At 39.7% G+C, this 13,261-nt stretch overlaps 1 protein-coding gene across 2 annotated transcripts in view; it reads right to left on the reverse strand.

The window, feature by feature from the left end:
- Positions 1–13,021, reverse strand: part of LOC106087780 (ankyrin-3) — a 202,317-nt gene extending 189,296 nt beyond the window's left edge. The window contains exon 1 of one of the 2 annotated variants that reach the window (XM_059364700.1): positions 12,289–13,000. In XM_059364700.1, the coding sequence (XP_059220683.1) occupies positions 12,289–12,699 (411 nt within the window). In that variant the 5' untranslated portion in view covers positions 12,700–13,000. Of the gene's footprint in view, positions 1–12,288 lie in introns of both variants that reach the window. The other variant, XM_013252951.2, reaches the window with a different exon arrangement.
- Positions 13,022–13,261: the final 240 nt, after the last annotated feature.

A 13,261-nucleotide genomic window follows, 5' to 3' on the forward strand; every position in this document is an offset into this window, starting at 1 on the left:
GTGTGCTTCAGGGTGTACTCTAAAGATCTAGAACTGGTCATATTGAAAACGTTCCTCGACCACTGCGGTGTGTATCAAAGTGTATCAAGCGGAGATCCTTGCAATTAAGGAAGTGGTGGAATGGCTAAGATATGTCATTACGACGATTGGCATAAATATCTTCTCAGACATTCACGCAGCCATTAAATCCCTGGAGAACGTATTTTTGAACCCAAAAACCGCCCTCGACTGTCGCAGATCTCTCAACGACATGGCTGAATCTGTGGGTATGCCTCTAGCGGCAATTAAGCTAAGTTTTCAGGACCAGGCCCGAAGGGCAATGAATGATGATAGATGGCCACAAAGAGGGGCTGTGAGAATTCCAAAACTATGTGGCGAGAACAGACGTCTCAGTCATTGTGTCCGTCATGACAGGTCACTGTCTAATCGGAAAACATGCTGACAGACTGAAGATGGCCAGTAACGACTTTTGCAGAAGCTTTGAGGACATCGAAGAAGAAGAGACTATAGAACTCCAGTGTGTGTGTGTCCCGCACTAGCAGTCAGAAGGAGTTCCACTTTAGGTTTTCATTTCTTTGAGAACCTGTCTGATTTAGTGGATGTGAACATTTTCAAGTTATTGGGCTTTTTAAAGCGATCTGGATGGTTCAAAGGTAGAAACTAGAAGGCATCTTCGTTCTTCTGTTCCTGTGGTATCACAATGAACGAAAACGTCTAAGTGAGACTAATGGCACTTAAACCTATCCTAACCTAACCTTATATAAATATATTTTATAAGTATAAATATGCTCCCAGGCTTCTTTATATGGGTAATAAACTTTTAAAATAAGATAATATTAATAATATTTATGTTATATATAGCACGTTTGCATTCCACAATTTCCTCCAATTTGTTGCGTTTGGAATCCAGATAAACCTCCACCGGAGCGCGACCGCTACACAAGCTCTGATGGAGAAAATCAGCAAGGGCAAGATTCATATTGCCTTAATTCAGGATCCATGAACGACCCGGAACAAGGTTTCAGGACTTAACCATATCAACTACCAATTATTCTATGCTAACACGGATACTCGGCCGAGGGCCTTCGTTATTAGTCATAACTATTTGAATTATATATTTTCCGCAGAGTTGTCAACGTCAGATGCAACAGTGGTGAGACAGGGAGACGGTGGAGCATACCTGGCTTTATCTGCCTTTCGACTATCCGACAAAACAGACAGGAAACGAGGTACTAATAGGGTGCGATGCGAACTCTCACCACATTTCGTGGGGTAGTACCAACACTAACAAGCGGGCCCAAGCCCTGGCAGAGTTATTGAATACTAATAACCTAATAACACCAAGCCCAAGAAAAACCTTGGATGACCGGGCAGATTCGCAATATTGGGAAAGAGGTTCGCAGAATTTTCAACAGAGCACGTCGTAAAAAAAGTGGATGTTTATTGGGATATGTATTACACACGCCTTAAGGAATACAATAAGATTACAAGAGAGGCAAAAAGTGGCTCCTGGAAGCTTTTCTGCGAACAGGTCGATAGCGTTAATGACGCCGCCAAGATAAAAAAGCTTCTCTCAAAAACCCATGTCCAAACTGAAACTTTAGACGACATGGGAGTGAGAGCAGAAGAGACAACAGAGGAACGTTGAGGCTTTAATGAAAACCCATTTTCCACAGATACGACGGGACTCACGGAGACACCGGAATCTTGAAATAATGATGTTAATTGAAGGGTTGTAACTTATGGTAAAGGAATCCATGAGGAGCTTCAAAAATTCACCCGGACCTGATGGAATATTTCCGGTGTTACTGCAGAAAGAGGCAGACTATCTGGCGCCCCACCTGACCAATATTTTCACAGCGTGCCTAGGACTAGCATATACTCCGAAAGCCTGGCAAGAGACAAGGTGGGTGTTTATACCCAAGCCCGGCAAGGCTAGTTATGCGACTCCAAAGGTCTACAGACCCATAAGCCTTACGTCTTTTCTACTTGAAAACAGAGAACGCATTGTGGATACCATGATAAAGAGTAGGACATCCAGCGAACTGCTCAAATACAAACAGCATGCCTATGTCAAGGGAAGATCAGTGGAGACTGCCCTGCATGAGGTTGTGTGACTGCCCTGCAAGGCACGCCACAGGGTGGCATTTTATCGCCACTCCTATGGGTGACCACCATTAATGACCTCTTACGGATGCTGACTGAGGAGGGATTTTAGCCCGTCTGTTATAATACTTTTAAGAGTTAAGGATCCGAACCAGCTATGCGGAAGGGCCGAAAGGGTCTTGCATATGGCATATGACTGGGCTAGACCCAGAGATCTCAATCTTAACCCAGAGAAGTCTGAAATATGCCTGTTCACGAGGAAGACGAAGGTGGGCCAATTTAACGCACCACGTTTTCTCAATAACACGATTTCGATATCTGACTAGGCCAAATACTTAGGTGTGATCTTGGACAGGAAACTGAATTGGAATTGTCACATTCAGGATCGTACTGAGAAGGCTCACAGATGTTGGGCACTATGTAGAGGATAGTCCACGGGCTCTACAGGAGCGTGATTAGACCAATACTTACTTACGCCTCATTAGTTTGGTGGACTGCTATGGAGAAAAAGTGCTATGTTAGTATAATACGACTGGTTTATAGAACATGTTGTCTCGGCATAGGCGGAGCGATGAGGACCACGCCCACTAGAGCACTGGACACTATTCTAGATATCCGACCCATTGACATACAGACTAAGTGTGAGACAGCCACTGCGGCTATGAGACTTAAGGCGATGGAAGAATGGATTCAGGATGGGAGCAGCACATACCATAGAGGTTTCCAATTGGATGCCTGAGATGAACCTTGAGGTCAAGTGCGAGGCACTGCTGCCAGCGGCACAGATTTGGATTGACGGAACCCTAGTATTTCCACCTGGAAGACCATGGATCAAAGATAGGAGACAGAGTTGGCCTGGGGATCTACATTGAGAACCCAGGGAATGAGATCTGTCTTAGACTGCCTGACCATAATACGGTCCTGCAGGCGGAGATCCGGGCGATCACGGAATGCGTGCAGTGGTGTGGTGCTAACGCGAGGACGTCGAGTGTGAATATCTTTACGGACAGTGAAATTGCCATAAGGGCAATTACAACCAGGAAGGTAAGGTCACGAACAGTTTTGCTTGTATAAAGGAAGTTAACGCCTTCTCTGAGGATGGCAAAATCCACATCGTTTGGGTGCCGGGCCATAACGGAGTAAGGGGAAATGAAAGGGCAGGCGATTTGGCGGTGAAGGCCAGAGGACAGACGTCAATAAACTTGGTTAACCCGAAGCCTTTCGGGTCGACGCAGTCCGAGTTAAGGGAGTGGGTGACGAATGCGCATGCAACATTGTGGAACAGCGAAACGATCGGTAGGACGGCGAAAATCCTATAAGGGGATCCAGATCGTGAGAAGACGAGGCTATTACTGAAAGGAAGTCAATATAGCTATTGGTATCATAACGGGACACATAAAAACGAGGCATATTGATTCATTCTCACTTCTTTTCGCAAGGGATATGAGTGAAAGGGAACACGATATAATCTTAATCAATGGACACTTTATACTATTAAATAACAATTTACTTCGTTCAATTAAAAATCAACCAATCACTTGACGTGATACAAAAGAAAATCGAATTTCTATATCAAAAACTATTAAAGCAGTTAACAGTTTGTTTGAAAAGTTTTTTATAAGTCAATACCATGTCTTACCAGCCTAATATAGGTCTATATTTTTTCTGTGTATCCAGTACAACGAAGTTCTACATAAATTACCAGTGCAGGCTTTTGTAGAACATCTGGTGTCAGGATTGCCATGATATGTTTTTCACGAATAAGTGCGGACACTTGCAGAAATACCTCTATTTTGAAAGGTAAAATAAAATTAAAAACAATTGTTTATACATTTGCGTGCACAAATCTTTTTCAAGTTTTATGTATAAATTTAACAAATATTTTCACTTTTTTCGTCGTATTGTTTTGAGGAAACTTTTTTTGCGTTTTATGTTTACCATTCACGGCTTATCTATTCAGTACTAAAATAAAAGAGCATATAGTTGGTGTGTTTTATTTATCTACTGGACAGAATGGTCGTGAAGTGCAAAAATGAAAAAAAGGTTCCAGTCCAAGTCTGTTTCTTTGCCATGAGGTTGTAACGCCATTTGCCAACCTGTCAAAACAGTAAGAGGAAAAAAGTGAAAATAATTGTAAAATTTATAAATAAAATTGGGCATAGAAGTGAAACAAAATGTATTAAGATTTTTGCACGTAATTTAATAAATAATTGGTTTTATTTTGCCATTCACAACAGAGGATTTTTGCAGGTGGCCACACTTATTTGTGAAAAACATATCATGGCAATCTTGACGGTAGATGTTGGCATTCTATTCTGCCTTCGGAATAATCACTGAAATTTTTAATTGTTCCGCGAGCGGAAATTGACAACAATATAATGTTTGTGTTTCAATACCAAAATACCTTTTTTAACTGCACTTATTGTTTTCTCCATTTAATTTATTTTTCGAAAATAAATGAAGAAAAACGAACCATTGAAACCAATAATAGAACATACAAAAATAATGCCGGCAATGGCTTCAAGTGTTGCCACTTTGATCATTTTTGTCACTATAAGCAGAGTACTAATAATTCGCCTATTTTTAGCCAACGTTTCGCTGACGTTTTTATATGGAGTTTGACAGCATTCCGCTTGAAAAGCAGATTACTCAGATATGGGGTTGGTATTCTATTATGCTTTCGGCATAGTCGCGGAAACCTTTAATTGTTCCGCGAGCGGAATTTGACAGTTCTGTGTTGTTTTTTTATACCCTCAACCATAGGATGGGGGTATACTAATTTCGTCATTCTGTTTGTAACTCCCCGAAATATTCGACTAAGACCCCATAAAGTTCGTCGTGACATTTTATGTCGATTTAGCCATGTCCATCCATCCGTCCGTCTTCCTGTCGAAAGCGCGGTCACTTTCGAAGGAGTAAGCCAGCCGCTTGAAATTTTGAACAAATACTTCTTATTTGTGTAGGTCGGTTGGGATTGTAAATGGGATACATCGGTCCATGTTTTGGTATAGCTGCCATATAAACCGATATCGGGTCTTGACTTCTTGAGCCACTAGAGGGCACAATTTTTATCCGATTTGCATGAGGAAACCCCTCATGACTTCTAACAAATGTGCAGAGTATGGTTGAAATCGGTCCATAACCCGATATAGCTGCCATATTAATCGATCTCAAGTTTTGATTTCTTGAGACACTAAAGGGCACAATTCTTATCCGATTTGACTGAAATTTTTCATGAGGCGTTTTATTACGATTTCCAACTACTGTGCTGAGTATGGTTGAAATTGGTCTATAACCTAATATAGCTGCCATATAAAACGATGTCAGGTTTTGACTTCTTGAGGCTCTAGAAGGCACAATTCTTATCCGATTTAACTGAAGTTTTGCATGAGGTGTTTTATTATGACTTCCAACAACTATGCCAAGTATGGTTGAAATCAGTTCATAACCTGATATAGCTGACACATAAACCGATCTCGGGTCTTGACTTCTTGAGCCACTAGAGGGCACAATTCTCATCCGATTTGGCTGAAATTTTGCACGAGATGTTTTATTACGACTTCCAATAACTGTGCCAAATATGCTTCAAATTGGTCCATAGCCTGATATATCTGCCATATAAACCGATCGGGGATCTTGACTTCTTGAGCCTCAAGAGGGCGTAATTATTATCCGATTTGGCTGAAATTTGGTACAACGGCTTCTTCCATGACCTCCAACATACGGTCCAAATATGGTCTGAATCGGTATTTAGCCTAATACAGCTCCCATATAAAACGATCTCCCTTTGTTACTTCTTGAGCCCCTAAAAGGCAAAATTCTTATTCGATTTGGCTGAAATTTTACACGTAGACTTCTACTGTGGTCTCCAACATTTAATTCAATTAGCACAATTCTTTTCTTTTATCCTTTGTTTGTCTAAAAAGAGATTCCGAGAAGTAACTCGACAAATGCGATCCACGGTGGAGGGTATATAAGATTCGGCTCGGCCGAACTTAGCACGCTTTTACTTGTTTATTTTATTTTTATACTAAAATACGTTTTTTTATCTGGTTTTAATATTCGTCTGAGACCCCATAAAGTATATATATTCGTGATCGTCGCGACATTTTATGTCGATCTAGTCATGTCCGTCCGTCTGTCTGTCGAAAGCACGCTAACTTCCGAAGGAGTAAAGCTAGCCTCTTGAAATTTTCCACAAATACTTCCTATTAGTGTAGGTCGGTTGGTATTGTAAATGGGCCACATCGGTCTATGTTTTGATATAGCTGCCATATAAACCGATCTTGGGTCTTGACTTCTTGAGCCTCTAGCGTGCGCAATTCTTATCCGAATGGAATGAAGTTTTGCACGACGTGTTTTGTTATGATATCCAACAACTTTGTCAAGTTTGGTTCAAATCGGTCCATAACCTGATATAGCTGCCATATAAACCGATATTGGGTCTTGACTTCTTGAGCCTCTATAGTGCGCAATTCTTATCCGATTGGAATGAAATTTTGCACGACGTGTTTTGTTATGTTTTGATATAGCTGCCATATAAACCGATCTTGGGTCTTGACTTCTTGAGCCTCTAGCGTGCGCAATTCTTATCCGAATGGAATGAAGTTTTGCACGACGTGTTTTGTTATGATATCCAACAACTTTGTCAAGTTTGGTTCAAATCGGTCCATAACCTGATATAGCTGCCATATAAACCGATCTTGGGTCTTGACTTCTTGAGCCTCTATAGTGCGCAATTCTTATCCGATTGGAATGAAATTTTGCACGACGTGTTTTGTTATGATATCCAACAACTGTGCCAAGTATGGCTCAAATCAGTCCATAGCCTGATATAGCTGACATGTAAACCGATCTGAGGTCTTGACTTCTTGAGCCTCTAGAGGTCGCAATTATTATCCGATTTACCTGAAATTATATACTACGGATGCTCTCATGACCATCAACATACGTGTTTATTATGATCTGAATCGGTCTATAGCCCGATACAGCTCCCATATAAATCGATCTCTCTATTTTATTTCTTGAGCCCCCAAAGGGCGCAATTCTTATTCGAATTGGCTAACATTTTACACAGGTCTCCAACATGTAATAATATAATAATAGCAGAGCAAATCTTTTCTTATATCCTTTTTTGCCTAAGAAGAGATGCCGGGAGAAGAACTCGGCAAATGCGATCCATGGTGGAGGGTATGTAAGATTCGGCCCGGCCGAACTTAGCACGCTTTTACTTGTTTTTTATTTTCATTATTTTACTGTTTCTTTAATGTTTTATTAATAAATTTTTTGATTTTTAAATCTCGTTCTTAATGATTTAATACAATGTAATTTTTAGTTGTTTCTTTATTCTTAACGATGTAATAAAAATATTTTTTAGTTTTTTGCAATTACTTCTATTTCTTTTTAGTTTTTTCCATTCCTCATAATGTGCCATCGTAATATGATTCAATCCTATATTTGTATTATAATCACACTTCTTGCTCTTATATTATTTGCTTCGGATAGATAAATGTATTTATGTTGTAGTTGATGTTGATGTAGTCAAATATTCGTGTGGGGGTGGCGATTCTCGTCAAGCTCTTGTGGGTGAGCAGGCTCGTCCCGGTACAAAGGACCGATCGCCACGGGAAGACGGTGGCCATTGGTTATTTAAAGGCGCCAGTATTTGTGCAAGAGCCGGTGCCGCCTGACCTCTCACTGAGACTCTCCGCTCGATACCGCTGATTGTCCCCTACTACCGTTGCAGCTACTCCGTATGGAGCATTCCACTATACGCAACCTGTTGACGCTCCCGGTAGCTCGCAGCTAAGCTTCTCGTGATAGCAATGAACACCACACAGATCGGACCTCAATGTTCTGGCCTGTGTTGTGCTCACAGCTATCCCATGCCGGAATTGTATTTATAATCCTGTACTGTCAAGTTTATTGAGAAACAAACAAATAAATAAAATTAATATTGACCAGAAGGTAAATGGAGTGCCTAGACCATAGGTAGACCAAAAAAATGGTAACACAGCCAGATTTAAGGAAGTTCTTGATTAAGATATTGACCAGTAGGCAAATGCAGATGTGTGTCTCAATGGCTGTTTATATTCCAAACGGGTTTTTTCATAAAATATCGATATTAGTAGAGATGACCTTCAAAGCTAGTAGCCAATTAACAGAGCAGGCATTAGCCGAGCAATAAAATTGACGAGAGATTTTTCACCAAAATCTTCTTTGCAATATGATATTTAATGGTCATTAGATCGACTGTCTATGTAAAAAAGGCCCAAAGTAATCAAAATACTTGATTAGCCGTAAAATGCAAAGATAAATAATAGCATAAAATAAACAAGTAAAAAGGCGTCAAGTTCGGCCGGGACGAACTGTGGATACCCACCACCTCGGGTATATATGTAAACCACCTTTCGTCATAATCCGGTAAAAATGCATAATTTATGCCCCCAAGCAGCTTTATCTAAATATGGTTCGATTTGGACCAAATTCGACACGGATATTGGGAGGTCTAATAAGTACAAGTCATTGTTAAATTTTGTAGAATAAAATATTGGTCTTTTTGTTATCCATATCCAAATAAAGACCGATATGAACCATATACGACACGGATGTCGAAAATCCTAACTTAAGTCACTGTGTCAAATTTCAGCGAAATCGGATTATAAATGTGCTTTTTATGGGTCCAAGACTTTAAAACTAGAGATCGGTTTATATGGCAGCTATATCAAGATCTGATCCGATCTGGGTCAAATTGAAAAGGGGGCAAAACCTTAAATCGAGAGATCAGTCTACATGGCAGCTATATCCAAAACTGAATCTATCTGGGCCAAATTGCAGAAAGTTGTCGAAGGGCCTAACGCAACTCACTGTCCCAAATTTCGGCGAAATCGGATAATAAATGCGCCTTTTATGGGCCCAAGACCTAACATCGAGAGATCGGTCTATATGGCAGCTATATTCAAATCTGGACCGATTTGTGCTATATTGCAGAAAGATGTCGACTGGCCTAACACAACTCACTGTCACAAATTTCAACAAAATCGGATAATAAATGTGACTTTTATGGGCCTAAGACCCTAAATCGGCGGATCGGTCTACATATATTTCCCTTTTGCAGCAAGATTCAGTAAGATTTTATAAAAAGTCACAGCTGTGTTATAAACATTTAACATTTAAATTTATTGCAAAATCGAAACAAAAATTAAAAATTGTACTCAGCTGTTCGCCTGACCTCACCTCCTGGGATAAACCAAGCCTCTTAGTAAGCATTTTCTCCATAAAATCTAAGCGAGAAAATCCGCTGAATGGGTAAATAAAACACCGCTCAAGTAAAAACACACGCTCATATGATATTTGATCCTATTGAATAGAATGAGCGTTGCCGTTTTATTAAGTGCTTGTCTTTCATACTTAGTTACCCATTCCATCACCCACACTCATTACTTTTAATATTCAAAAATGTTTGCAAATTTTCACAAATTGATACTAGATGTCGTTTACGAACTTTATTTGCCAACAGAAAAGAGCGGGAGAGTGCGTCAAAGCGATCACAATTTGCAGTATTGAACAGCTGTTCAATTCAAATAAATAGCAAAAGAGAGTAAAGACTGTTCTTGCTCTCTTGCAAATTTTTACAGGAAAAGTACGCGAACAGAGCTATGATTTTGAGCGCTAGCTGTGTTCAATTCAGTAGCGTTCACTGTGAAGGCCAAAACAGAATGAGTTTTGGGTTAGCATCGCGTTACAAAAATGAAAGTCTGCACACAAATTCTACAAATGCAACGCGGAAAAGTTTAAAATGTTCAACTTTGAGCGTTATTCTGTGGTGCCACATGCGAAGTAGTGTACTTAGTTGTCAATATTACAAATTGTTTAACTTTTGCGAGTTGCTTTCTTAACATTTGTTTGCAGAGTTGTATTCTTCAACACGACACTCCTCAACACGCTCATTCTGTGTAGACCTTGAGCCTTTGCTCGTTTCGTTTACAATACGAAATATAATCGGCAATTCGATAACAAATCCACTTGAATTTCTGTTTTGTTGTTGAGGCGTAATTGCTGCTATAAAGGCCTATACAGAATGAGCGCGTTGAGGAGCGTCGCGCTGAAAAATGCAACTCTGCTACCAATTTAAAAAATCAACCATCTTTGACGACTAAAAACCCTACTTCACGTGTGGTATCACAGAATGAGGCTCGCTTTCAAGCATCAAAGTTGAAGTTTTTAACTTTTTGCGTTGCAAACTAGCAACGCGACATTCAAAAACGAAGCTTAAGACGCTTCTTCTGTTTCGGCCTTAAGGAGGGTATTTTCAAAAATCTTTGAAAACTATTATATTTGTGGTACTAAGTTTGGCATTCATTAAAAATGTGGAAGAAACGTTTTTCAACTTAAGCCAACATGATAAAAAAAGAGATTTTCGTCGCATTCGCGTTGTATTTTCGTTTATTTTCTTTTAAATAAATGACAATTGAAAGCTAATATAGCTCTTTCACTATTATTTTTCGTGATAACACCACGCAAAAAACACACTACCAAAATAATACTGGTGGTAAAACATATGATGGGAATGTTGCCTAAATGTCTTTTTATTGGAAAAACAAACACTTTGTTGAAGAATTCTACAATAAAGCTGAGTATTCTGTTCAACTTTTGAGGCGGAATGCTGCCAAACTCCATATAAAAAACGTCGACGAAACGCTATAGGAAAAAAGGTGAAAAGTAGTATTCTGTTTATAGTGAGGAAAATGGCAAAAATAAATGTTTGCTATTTCATTTATTTGCGCAAAAAAATAATAATAAAACCATAAGTGCAGATAAAAAACGTCTTTGGTATGAAAATAAAAACAAAAAAATTAAAGATTTCCCCGACTATTCCGAAAGCAGAATAGAATACCAACTCTAAGGAAACAATGTTTTGTGAAAAATTTCCACAGTGAACATCTTAATACTTACCTTTAAGGTGTGAACATGCCAATCGCTTTATGTTTTTGTGTGCACTTATATTTGATTGCTAGTCTTCTCTGGCGGTCACCGAAATATTTAGCCCCATATATTATTAACCAATTCGTACCCTACTGTCAACATGTTTTTGGACCAAATTTTTTAATATCATAATTGTGCTCAGCTTCCAACACGTTTAAATTGATACGAATATTGTGCCAATAGGTAAATATGACATGTCTGTTTGGTTTTTTTTTGGAGTTGAGCGGCCCCCACTTGGTGCCAGTTTTATATCAAATACTCTACGCACCAATTTGTCACCCACATTGTCCTTGTAGTTGTTGTTGCTGTAGCAGAGTGTTGTACACATAGGCGGCAGCCCTTGCCAATGGAGGACTCCACATGTGTTACATGTCTGTTTGGGGGTGCTATGCTCCCCCAGGTTTTTCGACACCAAAGTATTGCATTGTCCCAAAGGACGAAGTATTGAATTGAATAAAAATATTTTTTTTAAATCTATGTACCAATGTATTTTGGAATATAATCCGTTGGGAGAAGACGTTTAAAGGAACGGCCGAAAATGTATCCATGAAAGACCCAGTCCCAACTTGCATACATTCACCAAAAACTTTTTGAAGGTGATGTAGATGAGTTCAATGCATTTTCAGCACTCACTCATACACAGATTAACATTTATGTTAACATATTGTTTGAAATAACAGTGAGGTAGAGAGAATGCAATACACACACAATCACATAAACTGTGCTGGCTGATGGGCGAATTTAATTTCATTGCATTAAGGGATGGACGTATTAGCTGTGCCAGCCTTTTCGCTCACACCACTCATAATATCGCATTTATGGCGAATATTTTAAAGACACGCACTATTTTTCATTTCAGAAGACCTATCCTCCTAGAAGAAAATCTTCCACAACAGGGATTACGTCATGTCACTGAGAAAAAAAACGAAGTGATTTGAGGGAAATAGTTATGGTTTGTTTCAAATAGATACAGAAATTCCCGACGCCCTAGAAAAAGAGAAGCGTGCTAGATGGGAGGTCCGGATTAATGAATTACATCATCGCGATAATGGATAACATGGCTAAAGAAGGCAAAAGCTGAGATACTTTAATACACTGTATGTGTGGGAAGACCCTCGCACGCATAGGAAGTAGTAGCATTTATGCGTCATCCGATTCAAGAGTCTAATTATATGTGATGTGATGTGATTGTATTACCGAGCTTTGATGGCCAGTGGGGCAGTGCTCATGCTTTCCACTGGCAACTGGAATGTGCTTTCCTTGGCCATGATTCGGATGGTGCTGCTGCAGTGACTGCGTTTGATGGTGGTGATGATGATGCCCTCCGGAAGCTGGAGGCGATGACACTGAACCTTGATGGTGGCCAGCACTTGCAGCGGAGATGTGTTGTTTCCCATGTCCATGGTTGGAGTGATGCTGTTGTTGGTGTTGATGGTGATGTTGCTGTTGATGATGATTATGGGCTGTTGGTGGCGAAGGCATATTATGTCCGCTATGCGGTAAATGCGAACTATGTTGTACGCCTACTTGATGGGCATGATGGTGTGGAACATGACCCTGCGAGGCCTCCATCAAAGTCGGTTGTATATGAGTAACGAACTGAGCCATATTTTAGAATTGAAGTTTCAAACTTATATAATTTAGTATATCTTGATTCAAACTATTTTCTTTTTTCAATCCAAAAAAATTTAAACTACACTACCGCTACTCACTACTGGGCGGCAAAAAACACACTTTAAAACTTAACTATTTGCTTTGTCATGCTTTTTCCAATTCACTTATAAATTTCCGTTTTCAATTCTTTACTTTTGAAACATTCCTTATGAAAACTATACACACAGTAGATTTTCCAAGTGAAAACTTTGGTATACTGGCCGATTTGTTTGCAAAAAAACGAGCAGAGGACAGAACTGAACTTTATCCGGGAAACAACCTTATAGCAGGAGCAATGTCAAATAACTGATATTATTTTTATTTTGCCTAGTCGCTCGCTTGGCTCGTTACTGGGGTTGTGGTTCTGGAGCAGCTTGCTGTTGCTGCTGCTGTTAAACGAGTACACTCCGTTTTCTCGAATGCTACCCCAACTCTCCCACCTTCACCACTAACACCATCACTGTGTTAGCTTTTCATCCCATTTGATACAGAACCATGTTGTATCCATACTACAAAC

This window comes from Stomoxys calcitrans, chromosome 1 (assembly GCF_963082655.1).
Source record: "Stomoxys calcitrans chromosome 1, idStoCalc2.1, whole genome shotgun sequence".
In the NCBI taxonomy this organism is placed as follows: domain Eukaryota; kingdom Metazoa; phylum Arthropoda; class Insecta; order Diptera; family Muscidae; genus Stomoxys; species Stomoxys calcitrans.